General features: G+C 36.9%; 1 protein-coding gene across 2 annotated transcripts in view; it reads right to left on the bottom strand.

Annotated features, from left to right (window-relative positions):
- The window catches only part of LOC115922327 (exosome complex exonuclease RRP44-like), a 47,214-nt gene that overhangs the window by 19,760 nt on the left and 690 nt on the right, over nt 1-26,764 (bottom strand). The window contains exons 1-2 of one of the 2 annotated variants that reach the window (XM_030981113.1): nt 5,398-5,518; nt 151-312 (exon numbers count right to left, since the gene is read on the bottom strand). In XM_030981113.1, the coding sequence (XP_030836973.1) occupies nt 151-312; nt 5,398-5,424 (189 nt within the window). In that variant the 5' untranslated portion in view covers nt 5,425-5,518. Of the gene's footprint in view, nt 1-150; nt 313-5,397; nt 5,519-26,764 lie in introns of those variants that run through there. The other variant, XM_030981114.1, reaches the window with a different exon arrangement.

The following is a 26,764-nucleotide window of genomic DNA, read 5'->3' as shown; positions in this document are numbered from 1 at the left end:
GTTTCAAACCTGGGACCTCCCGGTTATGAGACCACTGGTTTATTATACCACTGCAGACATGTACAAAGGTGGGAATCTTTTAGAAGTGAGTGAGGACAATGACAACCTCTCGTTTAAAACAGACAAACTATTTGACCTATTATTACCTACCTCATCATCATAAGTGAAAGGACTAGTCTTGGCTCCATCCTCAGTCTGTTGAACATACAGGGTACCCTCCAAACCAAACTTAGGAATGAAGATCTGAAGAGCGTTCTTCCTCACACCAATCACATACCCATCTTCATCAACCGTCTTGTCTTTGAAGAATATCTACAAGGGAGAAACAAGAGGAAAGGGGCAAAGGTTAATTATGATGTAAATGGTTGAAAATGGGTTTACAAATGATGATTATATAAATGAACTTTTATGGAAGCTAACAGTCTTTGTTTCAATCCTTAGATGATCAACAATTAAATCTCCCACTGTTATCAATAATGATGTTCTTGAAATATGACTGATGTAGCGTTACTTCCATTTATCTTTTGGGCAAACTCATATGTGAGTACAAAATATCTTTGATACAGGATTTTTAATGATGGTACCCCAAAGATCAATTTCATCGACGTAAATCACCATTCATCATTATAATCGTTATCGTCGTTACCATTAGTCACCACCATTATCATCAATATCACCATCACCATCATCATTGTCTTCACCTTCATTTCTGCTTTCAATGAGTTGTACTGATTTTCCGAGAGCCTTTTAATATGTACATTTAGAAAAAAAGAATTGTCCCTAAATTTGAAATTCCTAGAACTATGATTTGATAATGATAAAGAACAATTTGATACCTAATTCTTATGAATTCCCCAACATTTTTTTTTTTATACAGGCAAATAACACATAATTCTTCACATTTGCAATAACATGATTGCCTTCATGTTCAATATTCTTGTAGCTGATAAAAACTTACTTTTAAAAATGAAAGTGATTAAATACAGCAATCATGAGTAAGGCAGCTTGAATGTGATTTAATCTTGTATTTGCATATAAATGAAGATTAGAGAGTTATTTCCTGGTTGGGTATAGGTAGTTCTTTTCTTTTCTATGTATAGAACCATTATCTACCCACACATATCCATCTTTATGTAAGTCAGCCTACCAGTAGGAATACTATACCATCTTCAAGGAAATAAACGGCACTATAAACAAATCATATCTATCTTTGGTCGAAATCTCAGATTTAACACACTGGTAATCTATCATTATCTTCCTCGAGCATACTTTTTTGTGGGTATAATGAAATATATCATTTAAATAATTATAAATGTATTGACTTTCAGGTTTACAAAATTCCTACAGGGTACTAGGTATGACTACAGGGTACTAGGTATGACTACAGGGTACTAGGTATGACTACAGGGTACTAGGTATGACTACAGGGTACTAGGTATGACTACAGATTGTGCACAAAGCTCCATTTTGCAGGAACAAATCCTTGTAAATCTCACAGCAATCTCACATGGTGCACCCGAAAGCCTGCTGTACAAATCCTTGTAAGAAAGTTGTAATTAATAATGGAGGGTTTTTAACTATAAGACTACAGAGACTGTACTTCACTTTCCCAAAACAGAAGCTACCGGTACTCCAGACAGAGTTAGGCTCGGCTCAAGGCATTACAGAATTTTACAAATCAGCAAGTGGAGTCTGTGTCTACAGACTAACACCACTACTTGTATGACCTCAACAAATATGGAGGGTTCAGCCAAAAGTATAGAAAGACTTCTAGAAGTATAGGCCGATATACCCCTTCCAGCGGTACAAACTGACACTCTTTTGCTCACCAAGCCATAGTAACGCATACGATTGAAAGGGCAGAGAACAAAAGCAAAAATCTCAGTTTCCCACTTCAACAACTCCAAAGAATGTGCCTTACGAAGAAGACCTACGCCCCGTCTTCTAAAGAGTCGATATCGATCGCAACTTATTTGCAATGGATATCAATTTCAACTATGTACATAAGACATAGGAGACTGCAAACTTGTGATTGATTGGAGGACTTACGATTGATTTAGATCAATCGTAACTCTTCGTAAGACAGGGCCGTGGGCTCATATTCATTAAACCGTAATATACTGTAAGCTAGTTGTCAACTAACTACCGTATGTTTCATGAATAGGTTTTATGAATATGGGCCAGGGCTACATGTAGCTCTAAGGGGCTGGTCTAATATGAATGATATTCATTTCATTATGATAAGCTGTTATCTATTGTTGTACCAATTTTACTTGGCAGGTATCATAATAATATCATAATTAAGAGTAAATAGGTTGGAAATATTCAGTTTTATTTCCCTCATTATGACTGGACTGCTCATTATTACCTTTATCTCACCCTGTGTCTAGACAAGTGAAATCCATCACAAGGCTTTACAACCATCATAAAAATCAGGGTGCTGCTCTAGTCTCTGCTTCATATCATATGAAAGTTGTATAACTGGGCATGGCCTATCACGAGTGCGCAATGACCATTGACCAGCTCTCGTGTCAGCTGACCTCTTCAAAAGTATAATGTTTCTTTATATGATGTTGTTTTCTGTCCTTATGCCCCTTTTGCTATAAGAGATTGGAAGAAAAGTTACTGGTCCCAAAAGTCTACGCAGCTCATTGCTATATTGCTAAGAACCCTCACCAGTCTGCCTGTCACAAGGCCATGGTGGTAATACAATACCCTGTTCACACAAAGGGAAATTTCTAAGAAATTTGTTGATAGAATCTGTTTTAAAGAATCATTATAGAGGGGCGTACACGCATTAGAATAAGTATTGTTGTTATTACAATTTGATATTTTAATCCAAGATGATGCTCAAACCTCTGTTTCACTAATAGACATTTATTTAATATGACTACATAACATGATTACTTATTGATAGCTATTAGCTATACCATTAATCTTTGTTGTCTGAACTAGGGGGGGGGGGGGGGTGGTGACCTCTCTGAGAAAGAAGAGATTTGATCGATATCTGCATACCAGCAAATGTGTTTCGTCCGATGTAGAAAATACAACCCTGTTGATCTACTTACATTACTTGCATAATGTTGAATAAAAAGATCAAATTTGGAAAATTAATTTTTCTCTAGATTTGAGTTGTATCTGTTTGCATCTTGGCATCTACACTATTCTCTGTTTATTTTTTTTTATGCTGGCCTACATTGTAAATGATCTAAAAGAAAATCTATGTAAGAAGGCATACAGACATCAACTGATTTAGAGTTCTCTCTCTAATTGAATTGTGTGGCTTTCGCTTTTGAAAAAAAAATGTCATTCATTATGAAAACATAAGTGAAACTAGATTGCCAATAATTCATTATGTACCAATATGCTATCAATATATTCTCTCCAGGTAAATTTGACATTGTCTTCTAAACTATAAGAAAATCTGATTGATCATTACAAAAAAAGCAATAACATCAACTCTGGTAATTCATAACTCTTTCCTATGCTAAACAAATTATAATAATGTTGAGGCCAGTCTCATTTAAATTCAATGGAGTATTCCTAGAAAATCGATTCCCAGTCGTACCATTCCATATACGGTATATTCAAGAAGCCTACAATACATGTACACTTTTCTGTGATGGGATTCTGAGTAAAAGTGGTTGGAAGGAAATTGCTTTTACTATTGAAAGCCAGCCAGGGTATTCCAATGTATCTCTACCTTTGAGAATTGCAGGAATCTATGGTCAGAACAAGCCCAACACCTGGTGGCACAACTATAACATTACGATGTCATCCAAGGGCAAATACCACCTCCCTATTTGCCCAACTCTAACAATACTTTCAGTTTGCATTGCCATTTCACGACTGCAAGAATCGGTTGGATTGAAGAGGGTTTTTTTTTCTTTCTCTCATGAAACTTCACAGTATTTCACTGATGTGACAGCGCGCCTGAGCCTGCGAAGATATAACTTAGGTTCACACGACAGAGAGTCCATAAACTAAGAGGGCAATCCATGTTTTAACTTCATTTGAATGGTAGCAAAGAAGTCAGAGAAATAGAATGGTGAAAGCTTTAAATAAATCAGACCGATAATAAGAAAGTTATGAATGTTTGAAATATAAGATCACTAAAGCTATGCAAATCTCTATCAGGTAATTTTGGTCAGTGGACTGTCATGGATAACTCTCCAGTTTGTCGATGGCATTTAGGAGAAAAAACAAATATCATTAACTTTTTGTTTTTTCTCCTAAATGCCATCTCACATGGGGCACTACTCACAATATATTATGGATATCATATTATCACAGGTCCTCTAAAGAGAAAAGACCCTCCTGAATCATTGAGTCATTTTGTGCCTTGGAACAAATGGGAAAGTTGACCACCACTACATCAGACAGACATTACCAATTCAGTCAATTTAAAGAGCCCATATCTATAGTGATTACAACTAACTTTCTCAACTTTTGTCTGATTTCATTCAAACTTTCACCAGAGTTTTCTGCTTTCTTCTAGAGTAGTTTGCCATCAAGGTTGGATTTCTCTTTAAAGTTTAGGTGGTGGTTTTAAACTTTGAGGTCATCTTGTAGTCAGGAATGGTACAGACACAATTGTGCTTGAAGATTATTCAAAGTTATAAACCATGAGTGATCTTGTGATTAATGCATTAACTATGAGCAGGGGGGAGGGGGAGGGGAGATTGAGGTCCTCACTCAAAGTTTTGTGCCGACGCAACTAACTTCCTGCTTGTCCGGCTAGTGGTTTCAAATTTTAAAAACTCACTGTATTGGTCCTGTAGATCGTTGTTTTAAACCTTCAATTATAATCTGGAATTGTCCTGTGTGAACCTAGCCCTTGTTATGACCAGACAAGCATTTGAGACATGGCACACCCATGTAGTCCAAGGGCAAGCCATGTGTACATACCAGCTCCTTATGCAAGCCCAACTATGACAATAAAAAGGCCTGTTTACACAGCTCAAACACCATGTTGAGGACGATTTTTGCAAAAAATCCACTTCTGGATTTTTTTTTTTAAAGCCTGCAGTGCATGCATACTACTCGCCAACAAATCGGAATAATCAAATATCAAAAAGTTCAGTGCCCTAACCATGGATGGAAGTATAGCTTTAACCAAGCATTTATTATTAGTGTTTTTGACCTTTTTTTCCTCATGACAATTAAGAAGAATTTAAATGGCTAGTTCTGACCTGACCATGCACCGTGGTATGACAACACAAGAATACAGTCACTGGAGCACATATGTAGTCCAAGGGAAAGCCATATTTGTCTGATTTGCCCAACTCTAAAACTTAAAGTCTTCAAGTTTGCAACGCCCTAACTATGTGGGAGCGGTTATGTTTCAGAATCCCCCCCCCCCCCCCATGAAACTTCAAAAGAATTGCTATTTTTTACCTGACAAAAAGAGCCTGTCAGAGACATTGTTACGACTGACCAGACAAACTATACAGACAGACAACAGCTACTGGTGCGCCTATGTAGTCCAAGGGCAAACCAACTGCAAATATTGGTCCGTATTTGCCCAACTCTTGACAATAGAAGTTATAGTTTGTAATTTCCCTAACATGTAACCATGGTCCTACTGCCCTAAACCTAAAACTGATCATTTGTATTGCTAAGGACTCCTTGGAATTGTACAGCACTATTCAAACCTCATGTCTTGAGGAATTCAACTTGACCTGACTAAGCGTGTGGGGGGCATAGTCATGACCAGACAAACAATACAGCCACTCATGCGCCTATGTAGTCCAAGGGCAAACCATGTGCAAATATCAGTCCTTATTTGCCTAACTCTCACAACAATGCTTCTGTTTAGCCATGTCCTCTATAGTGGGATGAGAATCACAACATGTAAAAATGCTCCATATGGAAGTCTTAAATTTTGTTACAGAGCTTTCTTTTCCTCATGAAAAGTCTTAGAATAGTGAACCTGCTATAAAAATGAACGTCGTCAAAGGTGTTCTTATGCCATCCACTAACCATGGTTGTGTTGCAGAGCATTTTTGTTCATAAAAATTGAGAGGAATTGGACTTGTTATTTGACCTGGCCCCTGGTAGTAGCTCCAGGATATCAGTTTCAGTTTGGTTATGCTAATAAATCCCCAGGGTATTCTCTCACCTCAACTCAGGTCAACAGCTAGGGGGCGTGGCCTAGGCGAGGTAGAGGTATGTTGCTCTGTCTGGAGTTTTAATACCTCCCATGTGTATTTGGCACATGGTGTCCTACCAGACAATACCCACAAAACAATGGACAAACTGGGCATTTGCATTACACAGGGAAAGTTTGGACAGGGAAAATAGAGATAGAGTGGTGTCTGGTGTGTTGAGCCAACACAAATAACAAACTTATCTGATGAAAATCAGCTTGGAAAAAGATTTCTATCGCTAGTGACGACTTTTCTGAAATTTCCTATGTTTAAAAAATACAAGCTCTCCCTCTGCACCCCATCCATAAAGTTTGAAGTGGTTCCTAAGACAACCTTTTGTTGTATGAAATTGGAGAGAGCGTGAGTTTTATGTAGTTAAAGCTTCTATCAACCACTCCCGTGGACCTTTTGTTATTTACACAATTTCTTGCTGTCTGCTGCCTGGAGATCTTTAGCAAGAATCCATATTCAGTGAATGATTAATCCTCTTAATGCAGATGGATTCTTCTACCATTCTTGACCAAAAGTGCATTTCAAACTCAACGACGTGGGTATCATCCCATTGAAAGTCGTGTCTACAGGTAGTATCAAGGGCGTGGTTTGCTAAGTTGCTGCCTAATCCGAGGTTTTATTATGCTCTTCAAAAAGAGCACACAAAGAGCATACAATAGGGGTAGTGCAATATAAATATCAAAGAATGGATTGAAGCTTATTTCTAAAATGAAATGAAAAGGCTATTTGACTTTCAAGAGTGATGCAAACTCTAATCTACCCCTTGCAATTTAAATTGCACTGCCCCATCGCCCAGATTGAACATTCCATCTGATGAAAGAGAGGTTATTTCTAAAATGAAATAATGTCAAGGGCTACTTGAGTTTCAAGAGCCCTTTACATATACAAATGGATTCAGCTACCATTCTTGACCAGAAGTGCATTTCAAACTCAATGATGTAGGCAGTATCAAGGGCGTGTTTTGCTACTTGCCGCCTAATCTGGGGCCTTTTTTGTGTTCTTTATCTTTAGATAATATTTTTTCCTTCAATAATGAATTATCAAAAATTGTTTATTTTGTAGATTTGTGACCATGATTTGTATAATACATTCATGAACTGGTCTACCTTTTTCTTCACACGTAGAATGGGCTTGTTTATTAATGTATTTCAATTTATGCGTGGTTCTCTCCCTAACCCCTAATAAATTACCTAACATTTCATCTACCTGCTATGAATAATGGCATCTCTCTATAGACATAATCCACTTTGCATATGTTAACTGTTGCTATGTCTGGCAAGCATGAGTCTTTTGTTCAAGACGTAAGCGTGTTAAAAAACAATCTTAAGAAATATCTGTTTAATTTAGCTTATAATTGATTACCATTACCTTTCATGTCTGTACCTTTCTTATCGCACTTTGTATAAATGTATCAAGTATGTTTTTCATCTTTTGCACAAGCTGCGCCTTGAGCATTTGACTGTCAAGTGGATTTGGCGCCTTATAAATCATATGTATTATTATTATTATGAAATTGGTAAAAAGGTCTATAGATCACAAGCCCTTCATTCAATGGCAAACTTATAAGAGACCTGTTAGTATTGTTTTTCAATTCATGCATGTTATACTCTCTCTAACCCTTGGTTACCAGCTATTCCATACACCTACTATGAACAATGACATCTCTATAAAAGACTATAGATGGATTCACTTTGCACGCATTAGTTGTTGCTATTTCCGGAAAGCCTCTGGCAAGCATTTTAGTTGCCAAGAGAAACTTTTGCTCTAAAAGTTCACATAAGATGAGTAAACAGGTCTATTCTTGGCATGTCCTTGTGCTGATGACCCCCAGACATTGTAATGAAATACTTCTGGGTCAAAGAACCCAATGTCGTGCTGTGTTGACAGTAGAGTGTATAGCATGGCATGTGGAAGATGGAATATCTGTGTCAACGACCTTGTGGATGGATAGCAACTATCGGATTTTTACCGATTATTGGACCAACAGTACCATAATTATACCAATTTCATATAAATTTACTTCAATCAGGAAATTAATCAAGTAATTTAGTGAATGAAAATGAGAAATCCCTTTAATAATTAAAGGCATCGTTTAACAATGTTAAATCTGAGATGCACGGCCCTACGTGTTATCAGTGTCTGTGATATGGTGTAATGTTGAAGCCCTAAAAAAAATTGCACTTCAAAATGATCATGAAGTGCCTCAAAAACGTAAAAATCTTTGAGTGACAGGTTTTACCATACTCATTTCCCTCAATAAACTGTTCAAGTATAAAAACCGTGAGAACGAAAAATGATATTTCGATTTCTAATCATAAATATCTTGAGAATCTGAGGCAATGTTACCTAGTCACTTTAACAATGGATGATTTATTCAATGAGTAACATGAATACCAGTCACATAAATCAACTTTATCTGTATGCAGCCATTCTCCACAGGGGTTGAAGTCTAACCTTGGTATGGAAAGATGTGATGCTTATTATATCATAATCACTTTTGAGTCTGGATAGACCGAGTCCAGACACAACACATTTCAGCAGTCAATGTCATATCATAATGATATACGTCCATCACATCTTGATGCTCCTGGCGCTCTCACCCCGGTCATAGCTGGTAGCCCGGCCCCCCCACTCAGTGTTATTTAGGGTATGCATATGCGTGTTCCAACCGACCCCCCCTTTTCAGCAAAAGTCCGGTGTGTAAAGTCAATACGGCTCGACCTTTTTCTTTTGTATACGAGCCTTTTTCCGCACCCCCCCCCCCCCTTTTCAGCAAAAGTCCGGTGTGTAAAGTCAATACGGCTCGACCTTTTTCTTTTGTTACGAAAAGGACATTTTGGCAACACGCATGCGGTCATTTTGAAACCTGAGTGGGGGGGCCGGGGCTGGTAGCCAGATATGTTGCACTCTGGCATATCGGGTCCATTTTACACCTGGGTGGAGAGTGGCAAAAGTGGAATAATGTCTTGCCAGAGGATGTAAGTGCCGAGCTGGGATTGGAACCTTCAACCCTTAGATTGTGAGTCAAGTGAATGAACCACTCCCCTACCACACCTCCACTCTGTAATATACCAGTGGGAGAATATCATCAGTGCTTCAGAGTATTACTTCCTTTGGCGGAAAAATGTAGTATATATATATACAGATGATGATACAATGAATTCTGAAATATATTTTTGGATAATGATCATACTTAACAAAATACATTTTGGTTGATGATTATGTTTTCTACAATCCAGTTTTCAGAGAGCTCTCATGACTCATTGGGCAACTGATCAATGCATACATTTGGTGCAACAGAAAAGAACTTCTGTTGTGAAGCCTACAAACTAATACACCCATTTACTACTTTTATGCATCCATTTTCATAACAAAAGTTTATCATGACAACTGAAAAGCTTGCCAAAGCCTTGCCTGACATACATGTAAGCAAAGTGGATTCAATCTAAAGATTATACATATTAGAGGTAAATCAAACAGTTGGAAATCACAGGTTATGAAGAGAATCATGCATAAATTGAAATACGTTTAGTAAACAGGTGTATTGGATAGCATTGGGACCTATTCAATTTAGGAAATCGCTCATAAGAAAAGCACAATAGCGGAAAGTCAGTTATTCCATCACGGCATTCTCATTTGAAAAGAGGACCTTCAAAGTTCAAACCCATTGTTCGTATGACAAAAGAGTATGACAAGGTCTGTAGCAGCATAAACAATGTATATATCATACATACATTTAGGTGCTTCACTGCTTTTCCATTAGTTCAAACTGTGAATAATAGACTGATTTGATAGCCCTTACTAAGCAACGATAAGGTTCTGTTTCTCTTAGCTCAAATCAAATGATCCCCTTGCTCAAAGAATTAGCTCAAGCTACAGACTATAAACATCCAAATCATAGTCGTAGTATGTCATAACTGGCGGAATAGCCTGCTTATTGGATAAATGGCAGGCTATTTCACAACTTCCATTAATTTGTTCGTGGGATAACATTTCTTCTTCAAGAGCTAATGTCCTAAGCCCTTAAAGTCTAAGTACACCCCTGTACTATTTGCAGCTTCATAGCATATAATCTTGTGTTATACTATTGGGTCATTTCCCTGGATCATAAGCAGCCATTTGGATAACTTGGGCTGATGAAAACACACCTATTGTTATCACCTATTGTAACATCGCAGACAGACAGGCCAGTGCTGACCTTCATTGTTTGAAAAAGAAAAAAATTGTGTCATTGAGAGTTGGTCAAAGATATGATCAGCACCAAGCATAATAATGACATAACTATGACAACAACCTATGATTTTAAACCAATACGCCTATGTGCAACTTTGGTAATATTAGAGATGAGCCTATATTCAAAGGGGCTAGTTTAATGTTGAACAACAAAAACTACAGTGTAATGTATTCTGAAAATTATAAGGGTTCAACCAAAACACTTGAAGACAGAAAAGTTTTCTAAATGTAGCTTTTTCTCCATTTACATCTGCATTTTCAAACATTCTGATATTGTATTTGTATGTGCCATTTGATTTTCCACAAAAATGTTCAATAGAATGTATGAATTTCCTTTCATCTTCAAACAGAAATAGTTATATACAGAAGGCTTAGGGTTGCATCATGTGAGAGAGAGAGAGAGAGAGAGAGAGAGAGAGAGGGGGGGGGGGGTGTTAGAGAAATAGTTATGTTTAGACCGTGAACTGGAAAATAGTGTTAACTCAGTTCAAAGGACATGATGTACATAACACATGACAAGTCCTTGGAAATGTATTTTCCAGCAGATACCTACATGTATCTGACGTACATTTAGTGGACCGTATTAGGGAGGCCATTCAGGTCTTCATTCCTGCATACAGTGCATTTAGCAATAACAACTATGGAGCTACCATACAGCTGCAACTGATCTATTGTGGACTTTAAATGCGCAAATGGTACACAAAAGAAATAAGGGGGCGTGTCTGGGGGCTGTGTCTGGGGATGGTAAGGGTGAGTGGTTTAGAGAAGACTTGCATGCGTTAGCTACAATGTAATATACATTTAACAGTTTATTTCCTTGTACAGCTCGTATATAGGCCTATATGTAGATTCTGACTCGACCACTATTACGATCCATTCAGAAATAACTAGAGTCGGTAACGCCTTGGTCTATGTATTTTTCAAACGGTAGCAATCAATATATGTATGTACCAAGTCAGGGCCATATCATTTCTATATGATCAATATCAAAATAGGTATGGGAAGATAGCTGCCAACAATATTCATTCATTGAAAACTATAGCGATCAATAAGCAGCCATCAAGCCAAGGTTGTATCATTTGTTCTCATAGATAAACACTGTCTATCTTCAGTCTTTAAAAGGGTTAACTAAACTGTGATACGAGGTCAAAAGTTGAATGAAATGTATGTGAAAAGAACATGACCTAGGATGTGTACATGTATGTAGCTCCTTATATAGTTTGTTTTGGCTACAATCGCAAAACAAGCCTGCTCCAAAAGACACCCCCCAAAAAAAATATTTGATGCATCTATATTTAAGGTATCCACATGACTACATATAAAAATAATCATGCCTAACTGTTTCCTCATATTCATACAGGTATGCTGTCATTAAATCACCATGAGCCAATTGTGCAAATGAATGTAATAAGTCATCATTACATCATGCATTCTGAATTATTTCTTTTAAAACTTCATGGTAAAAATTCTTAATATAAAATGCATTAAAAATATTATCAAGTGACTTAAAATATAATTCAGTATTTAATGGAGTAAAGAGTAAAGACCATCGGGAGCGCCAGAAGGGTTAAATCTGACTGACATGAGCGCTATACAAGAATCCATTATTATTATTATTATTATTAAAAATTTGTCATGATAAGCTATATGCCCTGTAGAATAAGCCTAGTCATGGACCTATAATAAACCCAGAGCTGTAGCCAGTTATAAAATCAAACCAGGAAGAAGAAGAAACTAGAATTCCACCAAACAACCAGCCAGTATAATCTCATGGTCTCCCAGACCAGCTCACTCACTCACACAGGCTGACTGCCACACCTATTTCTTGATTGGCTTGATCAAGCTTTTAATACCCACCCACACACAATAACACTGTTAACAGTACCCTCGGAAACCAGCCAACCAGCCAACCAGGGAAACCTGTAAGGATCATACAAATCACAAGCAGGAAGGATACACAGGAAAATACAGCTCTGTTCCGTTTACTAGAATGGATTCTGGTGTACTAGACCATGGTCTTGGAGCCAAGCTAGATGGGCCATGGCTGGGTCACCGTCAGGCATGTCCAAGGGTTAACCTAGGTTACTCAGGGTGTGTTCAAAGGCTTTCATGAAGCCAGCCGCAATGAGGAGCATGAAGATGTCTGATTGGGGACAGAAGGACTTTAAATTATAGACTTTACAAAGAGTTAATTACAGTTTATGGGTTAGGTAACTCAGGGTGTGTTCAAAGGCTCTTGTGAAGCTAGCCCCAATTAGGAACATGAAACTGTCTCTTTGGAGACAGCAGGACTTGACATTATATACTGTACAAAGAGTTAATAACAGCCTATACTGGCTCCGAACAGTCCATGGGTATAAGTAACTCAGGGTGTTTTCAAAGGCTTTTGTGAAGCCAGCCGCAATTAGGAACATGAAGATGTCTGTTTGGAGACAGAAGAACTTTACAGAGAGTTAATCACAGCCTACTGGCTCCTAAGTCCCAACATTCACAACATTGATCAGAATCATCAAGTGGAAACACAATTTTTGTTACTACTAAGAATAATATCAAGGAAATACAGAATTTAGAGACTTGAATCTATCAATTAAGATATAGGAATTGGTCAATAATCGCTGTGAGATAAGATTTTATGAGAAAATTATTTTCATTTCCTTGTTTTCTTGGTTAGCCACACATTTTGGACTGACTGTACATTACCTGTTTATATAGCTAATCTAAAGATTTCCTTGAAATGTGGTATGCTCAAAGGTTAGGTAGATAGCACAACAACACATCCTGAACCATTGCTTCTTGGCTGGTTTTCTACACTATAAACCAGATTCCGAGTCCTAATGCTATATACTTAACCCTAACTCTATAAACCTAAACTTAACCCTATGAACAAGATCCCTATCTTCAATCATGGACCCGGCAGTATACCTTATCCTAAACCTAACTTCACCCAAATAGTAATCCTATGCTTTTGACGTAATAGAATTTATTATTATGCGCTATATAAAAATGACTTTATTATTATTATTATTATTAATAAAGCAGACAACAATAGGCATTTTCGTAATGTATCCAAATTAAACTTAAGTGCCTTGATGCGAATTATTTCATTCACAATACAATACAATACAATAAAGTCATTTCTATAGCGCTCTTACAAACTAACTGTTGTTTTACAGCGCTTTACATACAAAATTATCAAAGAATCTATTGTTGATCTGTTACAAATAATTGCATTTCAATAGTCAGAATGCGAATTGCATATGTTACATGTTGCTAGGTAGGGCAATAATGTTTGTCCTACCTAGCAACAACTAATGTGTGCAATTTGAATTCTGAATTTTGAGATACATTTATTGGCAAATAGCTGGATGTATAATTTGTATTAAGGCGCTTCACAAAGGTAGATGCATAAATTTGGTTACATTACGAAAATGGTCTATTGTCGCCTTAGCAAAGGTTGGAACACCATACATTCCTAGATGATGATGCTATGCAATGCATGAGACCACCTGCCATTGACAGTCTCAACAGTCTATGCCAAACACATCAGATCAATAATAACTTCCAATCTCAATCTCTCTGATCAATATCATTTTAACATACACACACCACAACATCGTTGGAGGGAAAAACAAGGTCACAAATAACGGGCAATGAATCACGTTCTAAGAATAGAAGATGAGCTCGTAGTCTCCGTCTTAAAATTGATGCATTGTGTCTGTATCACTTCTGCACTTAGAAACATTAAATTAAGTGCTTGTATGTGAATTGTATGTGAATTGTATGTATTGTTGTTGGTATTAATTTTTATTATCATCATCATCATCATCAATATCATATCACAAAATTTTAAAGAATTCTCGCTATCCCCAATACCCTCAAAATGCCTGGATGTGCGCCTCTTGGAAGTAATTTCAAGCCACTTACAGGACTCACACATACTTCCGGTGTACTTTGATGAGTTACTGATCAAGCTTTTAATAAATAATAGTTATAGTTATTAGTCATAACAAGATGAAGGAGGCTCCATCACCTCCTCATGCTATAACAAAATCTTGTATAAAGTGAAGTGGGCAAGTGGCAACATCAGTTTGAAAATAAATCAAGCATTCAATAAAACTTAAAACTGATGTCCAGATCATGAGGGCTTCCAGTCATACTGGTTGCGAAAGCCGGATGCTGTGTGACAGATGGACAAGACATTTTCAAACTGTCTGAATAAATTGGTTCGTCCATGCAGGACTCAGGACCATTCCTTCCAGCAAATGAAATGACCCAGTGCCTCTGTTCCTTAATCTACACACCTGGACAATATGGACACAATATCCTCGTTTGAAAACCATGAGGTTGTTTAATAACTTGTATAATGCCCGCCCCCCCCCCCCCACTCAGTGTTATTTAGGGTACGCGTATGCTTGTTCCCTCTTTTTGAAAGCACCCCCTATCTGAGAACTGCCAACATTTCCGAACCCCCCTATCGCGGGCTTTTCCTGCCTTAGAGACCCCCCTCAATACGGAAAAATGCTCAATGTACCCCCCTAAATTTGGAATAATTTCTCAGGAGTCCAAAGAGATGAGAGAAAAAAAGAAAAACACCCCCTTTTTAAAGAAATCTCTGGGTGAAAAGTCAAATACACCCCTTTTTTTACAATTCTCGGGCCGGACTTTGTCGCACCAAAAGTACCCCTTTACCGGACATTTTGGTAACACGCATGCGGTCATTCCGACCCCGGAGTGGGGGGGGGGGGGGCGGGCTATAATGTAACACATAGTTTACACTCTTCTGGCTCTCAACGGACCGATTTAGATGACCTTCTCATTATACAGCCATTGATTGTGAACAAATAGCTGATCTGGTCCTTTAACAAGGGTAATGTCATGGTTTATTGATCATGTGATTCCAGTCTTGGTGTCATATCACAGACCAAACCATCTGCTCCCCAGTCCCCATGTTGGCTTTTTCCCCTTTTTTTTCCTTGGGGGTGGGTGGGTGGGGGGGGGGGTGTAATCAATAGTCCCTGAAAGTCAGAACAATCCTCTCTGTTTTTCTATTCTCGTCCTTTACTGTCTCTTTCTCACCTTCAACATATTGCCTGTTAGAGCACGAAGGACATCAAAGTCAAATAATTGTTCACAGAGCTAATTGTCCTTCAGGCTTTCAATAGAAGATACATTTACTGCTAAACATTTGGATTTGAAAACATTTTTCAGACACAAGTTACCTGCAACATATTTTGTTTACATGTATGTTTTGTATATTATTTCAAGACACGGCACTAATTTATACAGACCTATTTATGATCACTTATAGAGTGGTGAAGTGTGACGTCATCAAAAATCTATTTTTAGAATTTCTCAATTTTTTCTTCATATTCCGAAAGAACACCAAAAATAATGTCCAAATGTAGAAAACCAATTGAATACGTTAAAAATTGGCTGAGTTATGACCATCCGAATGAATATATGTCCTATGGGAACTCCTAAGGAGCCAGAGCATATACCACTGAGTTCCTATGGGGAGTATCTTTATTCAGATGGTCATATCTCAGCCAATATTTAACATATTCAATTGGTTTTCGACATTTGGACATTATTTTTGATGTTCTTTTGGAAAATGAAGAAAAAATTGAGAAATTCTAAAAATAGATTTTTATGACGTCACAGCTTCGGTACTCTTTGGTGCTATCCTATGTACAAACATTTGTTTATATTGAGATAACATACCTTGCCAGTTTTCTGTTCTATAGACATTACAACAAACAAGAAGCCCCCCCCCCCCCCTCCACTCAAAGAAAAGCAACAGAAATATAACCTTCATTAATATTTTCCACCTGCCAAAGGCAAGAGTCTGTTCATATCAACTAACCATTGACTACACTCTGACATCATAAAACATGTAATATGATGATCATCAGAATCTTCTAGTTATCACTAGCCATCTCTTGGTCCATCACACTCGCCTAGTACATACCACAAGGCTCCCTGAACATACATACACTGAACATGGGATCTTATGATACCCATCACAAGAAAGAAGCACTCTTCATTTGGGCATCTCAGAATAACATTCTCCATACATAGTATGGACCCCTGGACAAGACAAAGTGCATTCACTTCTTCTCCTTCCTTGACATCTTTCACACCAATGAGACCATCATAGTACATATTTATCTTGTTACAGATTGCAGTAATATTCTTATGCTGGAAGAATATCATGCTTGATCACAAACGTAAAACAGCATCATTTGAATTTCAATGAGATTACTGTATCGGATATTCTCAGGAGATAGTGCCAAAGATTTGGGCAAAGTGTACAAAAAAGCTCATGTTTTGTTGCTTTGAAGCCATCAGTGTTTTATATAAATGCATAACTGTCTGTGGAAAAATAAAGGGGATCTAAATAAAAAATTATGTGTTTTATAACTCTCAAGGGTGCGTTGTATGCTTGTAAGAATACTGAAACCCCTTCATAAAAGATGGAAAGGAATGGTAACATTATGTTTACAGTATTTGTAGTAAGTAACATATGTTTAATTCTCATCTCAGCATATAATTATCACCATCATCATGATCACCATCTTGTTCAGGTCAACATGATAGCCCTCATCATCACACTCCTCCTCATTTTCACATTCATCACCATCATCATCATTACCACCATCATTATTACCATCACCACCATCATCATCATCATCACCACCATCATCATCATCATCATCATCATCATCATTTTCATCATCACCATCACCATAATCACTACCAGTGACAATGACCATCATCACCATCATCATAATGCCCCTCCTCCTCCTCATCATCATCATCATTACCATCATCAATACCAACATAATCATCATTATCCTCCTCTCCCTCAGCATAATCATCCCCATCACTGTCATCACCACCATCATCATCGAAACACGAGTGGACATAAGACAACTTTCCTGGTGTAAACACCGTCTAAGTGCAAGTTCATCAACATCACTTCAAAGCCGGAGGCAGGCGCATCCTAATTCTCACCTCAGTCCTGGGCAAGGGAGACGGCAGATGTTCATGGGTAATTAAACCAATTAATATGCTTGACATAATGCAGGGTCTAATACCTGGTAGAAGATGATGATGATAGCCCTAGAGACCACGACAGACAGACAGAAGAGTGAGAAAGATGGAAGATGTGCTCGAGAGTTTGAGGAGAAATATCATCTGGTTTGGAACACCAGGGATGCTTCACAGATGTCTCAGTGTGAAAGTAATCCAGGTTGGCAGCCCGATTTATATTACTGATTTTTTCTTCTTCAAAAGTACACTCAAAATAACGTGCCAAGCAGAAGGGCAATAGCATGAGAATCTCTGATAATGTTGTTTTAATCCATTGAATTTAATTTCAATTTGATTTTGGTATAAGAAAAAACACTCCAGCCAACTATAAAGGGTTACCGGTAATAATTGTTCTGCTACCACCCTCTTTTTCACCTCTGTAGTAATCACTTCTATTATCACGAAGCCATCTTCCAATTTTCTCTCACCTTTTCTCTTCAATCCCCATTCCTCTCTTTACCTCTCTTCCATTAGCATCTTCAAGATATATCTTTAGACTTCATCCTATGCTAAAATTGCAAATTAATTTACTCATCAATTCCATCTCAGACATAGCTCAAATTCCTAATTAAAATTCCTCTGGGTTCTTTCCCACAAACCAAATCTGTAGTGCTCTTATATACTTATAATGTACACTCGATATACGAATGTATACTATCATCTGCTGATAATAGATGTTTCCAAGAAGTGAAAGAAAGGAAAACTTGAGGTACTCTCTTAAAAAAAAAGAGTGAATTTTCACTCTATTTTCACTTTCCTGGGAGTGACGTCCGTGATCACTTGTTTAGGAGTGAAAATCGATTGATTTTAGAGTGCTCTCTAAGAAGAAAAGCGTGAATGTTCACTCTATTTTCACTACATTTTCACTCTCCAGAGGAGTGACGTCCGTGATCACTCGATTATTTTTAGAGAGTAGAGATGTATCTTTTTGGAACTAAACACTTTCAGTAATCTTGTGAGACAAGATTGCTTCGTCTGCTAAGCATTGCTATGAACTACAGTGGGCATTTTTCCATGACGCAAGTGTAACACACTTCACTTTCCGTATCTTATAATACAGAGCTTAGGGATAGGACCTTTGTTGTGCACAGTTGCCATTTACTCATACATGCTTTAAAAAGACTGTGCCTGTTTACCACTCAAATCTGAACGAGCCTTAAGAAATGGTTTAAATTCTTGCAATTCTTCTACTGCATTTTTAAAGAAGTATGTGATCATTTTTAGTCAGATTTTTTTTTCTCACAATTTCTTTGTGCATTTTTAGAAACCAATTAGCAATTGTCGCTATGGTAACCAAAAATAGAACATGTAAATCTGATTCACACAGCCATAAAAATATCACTAATTAGATAGCGTTAAGTTACACCAGATTTGGGAGACATCCTTTGTCTCACTTTAAGTAAAAATCTTTCTCACGAAGAGAGGCTCTGTCACTTCTCGGAAAGATGTTCCACTAAACCGACCCTCACAACATCATCTGGAAAGAGCAATGGCTTATATGGGAATGATTGCATTTCTAGCTCGAAATATGCCCTGTCTGACTCATTCTCTGTCTCTTTCCATCACCTCCCTGTTCAGACTTCCAAATTTCATCGTTCAGCTTCACAAAGTATATTTTTGAAGTCTGAACATTGTATAACAAAACACTGTATAATGAAATGTCATACAACAAAACAGGATGTTTGAGCATCATTTCAAATATCAGGTTCCACTTCTGATGTGAAATGTTGTATTGTACAAAATCGACAAAATCGTATAAATGGGCAGGGCTTATCATGAGAGAACACTGATGATCGGACAGCGGTCAAACGACCTCTTCAACACTAGCTTCTATATAAATGTTTTTACAAGATACAAGATATTTTATTTGGTCTTTGCAAACAAGTTATAATAATTACTGGCGTTACAGTAATATTCAAAAAAATACATAATTACAAGAAATAAGTACATCACGTTTTTTTCACTTTTGTACGCTATACAGTGATCCTCAAATCTCAACATGTTACTTTAAACGGGTTTTGTACACATTTCTTACGATGTGAACATTCTCTCTTTCTCCTTCCAAAACCTCAACCAGACCAGACCGCATCAGTGACTCACCAGTTTCACGTTTCAAGCATGTCATTAACCACATCGCTATTTTCTTTACGTATTTCATGGAAACTCAAACGAGCTGGTGTTTTATTGGAGCGGTGGTGAGAGGATACAGACGAGGTGTGTCCACACCAAGAACATCTTGCCCTACTTTCATGAAGATTGAAAACTAAATTTGAGAAGGTCGACCACAACTTGAATTAATGTCTTCATCCTGGTGGGTTAAAATTTCCAAGAAGTTTTGTGCAATAAAAATATTGGAGAAGATTTCTCAGTATTACTCTGCCTGGGTGAAGTTTATCCTGTTAACTTCTGAATTCTGTCATTGCCTTTTGGCTTAATAATAACAATTAAAAACTCTACGTTGTTATTAAGTTCATTAGGTGTTTGCATTAATCTTGATGCATTACAAACTACATGTAGCAAAGGAATACTTGTTTGCATTAAAACGCTTGATTATGACACCTCTACTACGATTTCATGCGACAAGATGGTTTTCAGATGATTATTTTCAGAAAAGATATATATAGCCAAAACAATCAGGTTCAAAGTTGAAAGAATTTAGTTACACCTCCCCGCAGTTGGTCTCTCCAGGATAGCTCATAATTCATATCAATCACACAAAATATCAGGTGATGTTTGATACAATAACAAGAAAGAGGAGAATAATTCACAAGATAAGACACGATACCCGATAGCATCCTGTCAAAGGGGTATCTTCCCACAGGATAAATGATGAAAATGTTCTCTTTGCTTCCGGAGCTTCTTCACGGAAGCCATCGTAGGGCTGTTGTTGTCTAGTGTTTAACATCGACGCACTGTAGATCACAAGGTACGATTCCAAATCCCTGCATGGCACTAATGTCCTTTGAAAAGACATTAATCTACATTTGCCACTCTCAACCCGGGTGTGAATGGGCTCCTGATATGCGTGAGCGCTAGTTACTTTGGACGCTCGGCTATATAACCAGGGGTAATAATGTTGAAGTGCCATTAGTGTCACTGTGAGACAGATATGGGGGATATAAGTGGACATTATTGTTATTAATATTATCTCGATCTTGTAGTCATGAAGTCCATTACATTTTTGTTTAAACTAATGGTGTATCTTTTCCACATTTATAACAATAGGTTTATGCAAATTTCTTAAAAAGGGTTTTTGAAACTACACTTCAGAATTGGTATTAAAAAAACCCCATTAAAACAGGTAGAAAACAGAAACATTGAAACAAGGAGAGAAAAAGCAGTTTAAAAATACTGTAGTTCCATACTATAAAGATTTGACTTCCAGAAATACAGACATGTGCATGAGTAGATTCAATCCATTTTATGTACTGGGAGTGCTTCATCACTTTCAAAGAGGAACATCTGAGGAAGAAATATCTTCCATGGTCTGATACTTTCAATGTACAGCACCAAACCTATACATATTTTATCAACATGTTTTGTTCAAAGGAGGAGAATTACAAAGAAAGCCAGGGCTCCTGAGAGGCCAATAGGGGCTGCTTTGATAATTTTGAGGGCCAAATTTCTCAGAGCCTGCATTTTGGGGGGGGAGAGAGGTGGATATTCCAGAAACTGACATTTTTAGTTCCTTCTCATCACTGGATATCGATAAACAAGGAACTAAAGGATCAAATTAAGATGGTCAACAAATTTATAGTGCAAATAAAATTCCAACAAGCAAAGAAACTTCCTTGAAACTGTTGGGGTAACAGTTATCACAAAGCATTTTAAAGCCTGTGGAAGCCACAGTGTTGCTATGGAGATGGTAATGTGTCATTTAATTAACCAACTACACAGGAATGTCAAACAAACAACACAAAACATTACAGACAAATGCAAGGACTACAAACATGATCCTTGATTTACTTATCTTTATCTTCAACCTGATAGGGAAAAAAGCATTTATGATACCTTCAATCTCCAATATAAAATGTACAGCTATTCTAAAGTCTCTTGATGTTTTTATATAATGTACATAAAAAAAATACACATCCATTCAAGAAATAGGCAGGGCTATACACTTTTTTCTCAGGAGTTTGAACTGAAATCTATCTTAAGGGTCTAAAATTATGAAATTTGGGGTCCAGAGTTAGAATTGGGGGCCGAAATGTACAAGATGCCTAATAGTGTTAATACCTCTGATAGATAGTGTAACATGTTATGCAGCCTCTGAATCTTTATGAAATATTTCTTGTATGCTTCATAGAAGTTTCCATCATTAGGCCTAAAATAAAAAGTTGTTGTATTGCCCTTTAGGTGCCAAAACATGGGTCGGTTGGTCGGAGAAGATTTTTTTTTTTAAACTTTTTTTTTGTCGCCCTCTTTGGGCCGATATTTTTCAGTTTTGATTTTTTTTTTTCCCCCGCCCTCTTGTGGCTGATATTTCTTAGTTTTTATTGCTTTAATACATGTGTTTCAGCGTCATCATTTCATTCATATCTTTTTCACCTCATAATAATCCATGGTTTGCAATGTTGTGTCGAGACAACACACTGTGCTTTCCTGCTGACGAAGTTGGTTTTCAACTACCTGTAAAACTTGCTAACAATGTGAAGATTGTTTTTAGAATAATTTGATCTTATGCTTTTATATCCTATGTCAAACAAAATACATATTTTGTTATTCATTAATACAAAACATTCTAAAAAGCAGTTTAAAAAAAAAAAAAATTAAATGCCGACCGTAGATTTTCAGATTTTTGGGTCGGTCGCAAAGGGCAATACAACAAGTTTTTATTTTAGGCCTTATGGCAAATGGTTAATTTGATTAGATATAAAATGTAATCTTTCTTTTGCTTTAAATAAGAAAAGCTTATTCATTTTACCCCCTCCCCCCAAGCCCTGTTAGCATGTCAGTAAGCACTTCAGAAACTTGCAAACTAAAAGTACTAACAAACATGACAAATGGATTTTTTGACATTTATTTCCTTTTTCCACTATAACAGTTTCATTTTCTCTTGCAGTATTAGACTTGCACTTTCATGTTTTTTGTAAAGCTAAATGAAAGTTCGTAAAAATAGTGAAAGTATTCATTGTAATAATAACAGAGAAGTAATTAATATTTGGTCAGTTAATTATTAGAAATGAAAGTGAAATATAGACAATTAACTCAACCACTAATTAGGGAATCAGTGGCAGATCTACACATTTCAATTTCGGTATCTAATGAGTAATGATTTATTAGGCTTTTTAATGATGATCTTTCAGAAATCGAAATGTGCTGCTACAAAATTTATTAAAATGAGGAATATTTATCACACATCCATTTCTATTCTGCCTTTCCAAAAGCTGATCTAAATTGACACATGTCCTTACAATGCTATCATATATTTCTAGCTGAAGAAAACTTGAATATGGCATTATTACTTTGAAATATTTCTAAGCAATTGATGCTGCAAAATATCAAGGAAGTCTAAATAAAAAATCTGAAATATTAGGCCCTTGAACCAGTTGACTTTCAAAAATATAAATATTGGAATTCATTTGAAAATTCAAGAATGGAATGATACAATACAAAGACAGTTTATTTCTACAAGGAAGTAGAGTTACAATATCTTCACACATAAATGCCAAAACCACACCAATTCTTGAGCACTAGTGAGAGATATTTTAATTACATTGTATCGGAATACGGGACAAGCAGCCTTTTCACACACAGCTAAAATTCATCGTATCTAGAGATGATTAGAATCACTCAACAGTTTTAAACATGTTTATAGACAAAATTTCCCAGTGTGAACATCGTTTATACGATGTTGGGATAGATACGAAGTCGCGATCCATACGCCCCTAAAAGCAGGCTGCAGATACGAAGTTCGTATCTAGAGAGCTTGACATTTTGTGTGTGAAAGGAAATTCGTGTTTAAACGTGTTTAAACTGGATGGAGCGTGCGCTTTGATTGATATGACATGACCTTCAATGCGCAATGGCACTACTGCGCATTTTACGAGCAGTAGTTAATCACGAAACTATTAACGATCGCAACGAAATTTCTGTGTGTGAAAGGCTCGTGATTAATTTAAACACGTTTCAAACACGTTTATACTAATCATGTTTATAGAATTTTAGCTGTGTGTGAAAAGGCTGAAGCTATTTCAAACCATTTAAAATTTAATATCTTCACTTAAATCAACATTGTTTCCTTTAAAGCTTATCTGCCATAGTTTACAGGAGGGATTAGACTGCCCTGCAAGGTCACTGGACAGGTGGTTATCTCATCAACTCAGCTCTCAGTTAACATAAGAAAAAGAGGATCATGGGGGACCAATGGTCACCGATTAGGCATTGTTTGTTATATAGAGGGCGCAAGTAGCTACAAGTAGTGCAGTGGGCCTTTAAACGCCATAAAAGGGTGGCCTGACAAACAAACAGTTTTCCCATTAATCCTCCCCTTTGTGCTCAGGACTGCTTCTGCCCCACTGCAGCTGCAGTGAGCTCTAGGGCATTCACACTAGAGAACATTTATACCAAACTTGTATTTATAATTAAATAAAAATATTCAAATTATGGAATGTCATACTGTCTGTTTTGAACCAGAAGGGTGTTAACCCAAAGCTAATACTTTAAAGGCTGTCTGTACTAGTTTGGCTAGGAAGGATTAAACCACCCAGGGTGGTTACTGACATTTGGTTATCTCATCAACTCAGCTTTCAATTAACATAAGAAAAGGAGGATCATGGGGGACCAATGGTGACTGATTAGGCATTGTTTTCTAGAGGGAGCAAGTAGCTACGAGTAGTACAGTGAGGCTTTAACACAGACTTAATGTCCTTTTGGTTCTAAAAAGATTACATGTATATATTGAAAGGGGGCATTTACATGAAGCAAATATTGTATAAACAGGTCAGTTCACAACATATGTCCATAATGTTAGCTACATAGCTAACATTATGGACATTAAAGATAAACTCCAGTACTGGTAAAAAGAAAATAATAATTCTCACAGAATCAAACGAAACTTACACTGAATGTTCAACATTACAAATAAATGACATGTGCCAAACAATTTTGGAAGAAAATGTATACTGGCTGAGTAATGAGCATAGAAAGACAAGGAAATCAAGGTAGTACTAGCCCCGACACCATGTGTGTTGTCCCATATATAGCTTTCTATGTGAGTGCTTGTTACTTTACCAAGACTCGGTCAAATTTATTATGATTTTGATGACTCCAGAACCTTGCAGTGCACACCAATACTTACATGCTACAGGATCAACTGTTTCTGATCCTTTCCACACCTTTTCTTTCACAATGCAATCGCATTACCAGTACTAAAGTTTATCTTTAAAGAAACAAGCTGATAGCTTGCCTGGCATATCAACATGATATCACAATCAGATTTCTTTCCATACAATGTCCATGCAGACACTGTACCCTGATTTCATGACTTTTTGCTAGAAATGATGCTCAAACTTCTGTTTCACTATATATGACAGATACAATAATGGTTCAAAATATACATATTTTTAAAATTAATTATTGAATAGCTAAATACTGCTATACCAATAATTTCTCTTGTCTGAATAATAATAATAATAATAAAAACGTTACTTATAAAGCGCTTACCACCGAAGTCTCTAAGCGCTATACACACAAAATAGACTGATATACAATTACATCTTATACAAAACTAAAAATGCAAATAAACCTACAAATAACAATACATATGGAATACACATCAAAGTGAACAGAGATAATTAATCATCGAACGCAATTTTGAATAAATGTGTCTTGAGACTAGTTTTGAATAGGTTAACGGTTTGACAGTTTTTTACATTTAAAGGTAATTTGTTCCAAAGTTCAGCAGAAGCTTTGCGAAAGGAGCGATTACCATAAGAGAGAGTTGACACAGAAGTAGATACGAGGTTTAATTGTGAAGATGACCGTAAATTGCGTGAGGGTTTGTATTCCTCGATTAATTCTTGCAGATAAATTGGTGCCAATTCATGAATGCATTTATAAGTTAAAACTAAGATTTTGTACATAATGCAGTACGTCACCGGCAACCAATGCAATTCGCGAAGTACTGGGGTGATGTGTTCACAAGAACGTGTGCGTGTTACAAGCCTGGCAGCAGAGTTTTGGATTCTCTGGAGTTTTGCAATGTGCGACTCCGGAAGGCCATAAAGAAGGCTGCTGCATTGATCAAGACGGCATGTAATTGTAATAAATGCATGTATAAGCGTTTCGGTAGATTTTTTATCAAGAAAATTTCTAATACCACCTATCTTGTACAAGGCATATGAAGCTGAGCGACAAATATTTTTTATATAATCAATGTGGGTTAGTTGGAAACCAGTCACGTAAAAAAGCAGGAAGTATACCTGGTTCTGGTTGTGCATGATAAGATAGCGTAACAGAATTTACCCAGATCGGTTTCCTCTATACATCATGCTTACTCTACCATTGATTTCTTTTCAATCCTATTCTTTCCCACTGATTTCCTACATACACGTACCACCCCTGGTTCTTGTCTAATTGTTTTTCCTGTTGTAGAAAAAGGAAGTGGGCAACTGAGTTTACATCTTGCGGGTTTCCTATCTGGTTGCTGATTCTTAGATTTGCAAAGTGGCATTTTCTGAATTCCATTCTGTATCTTTAAGTTGGTAGGATTAGTGAAGGGTAATTTAGAGATCTACAATAATTGTTTTCCTTTACATTAATGGAGCACCCCCAAGACAATTCTGTGAAAATCTTACATATCTGCTAGAGCAAATCTTGAAGGAACTCCTGCAAATAATTTTTTTTCAACTCCCACATGATGAATAAGCTGAAGAAGTAAGGAATACTGAAAGAATGAAAGTGAAAGTTCTTCCATGCTAATTGTCTGTCAGAATAAGATAGAAACATAAGGACTAATAAGGACATCACAGCAGAACCCCTGCCTGTCTGTCTATAAAAAGAAAGCTACCAGTAAATCTTCAAGTTGATAGCGGTTTCAGTTTCTGCAGAAAAACAAGCAGGAGAAGGCCATAAATGGGAATGCCTCTATATCTGGCTCAAGTTTTGATAGTCATAATCTGCCTAATGCATGAATGTATACAGGTATATGTAGGCCAGCCTATAATTGTGCAAATATGCACTTGTTATGCTTGTCTAATCTCAATTACTCAAATGTCTATGAGGTGATCAATACCTTCTAACTAAACAAGAGGATAACTGGTTACTGATAAGCCATG

The sequence above is a fragment of the Strongylocentrotus purpuratus genome, unplaced genomic scaffold, assembly GCF_000002235.5.
Source record: "Strongylocentrotus purpuratus isolate Spur 01 unplaced genomic scaffold, Spur_5.0 spur5_scaffold_11, whole genome shotgun sequence".
Lineage (NCBI taxonomy): Eukaryota > Metazoa > Echinodermata > Echinoidea > Camarodonta > Strongylocentrotidae > Strongylocentrotus > Strongylocentrotus purpuratus.
Note: the sequence above shows the minus strand (reverse complement) of the source record. Positions and strands in the feature narration are given on the sequence as shown.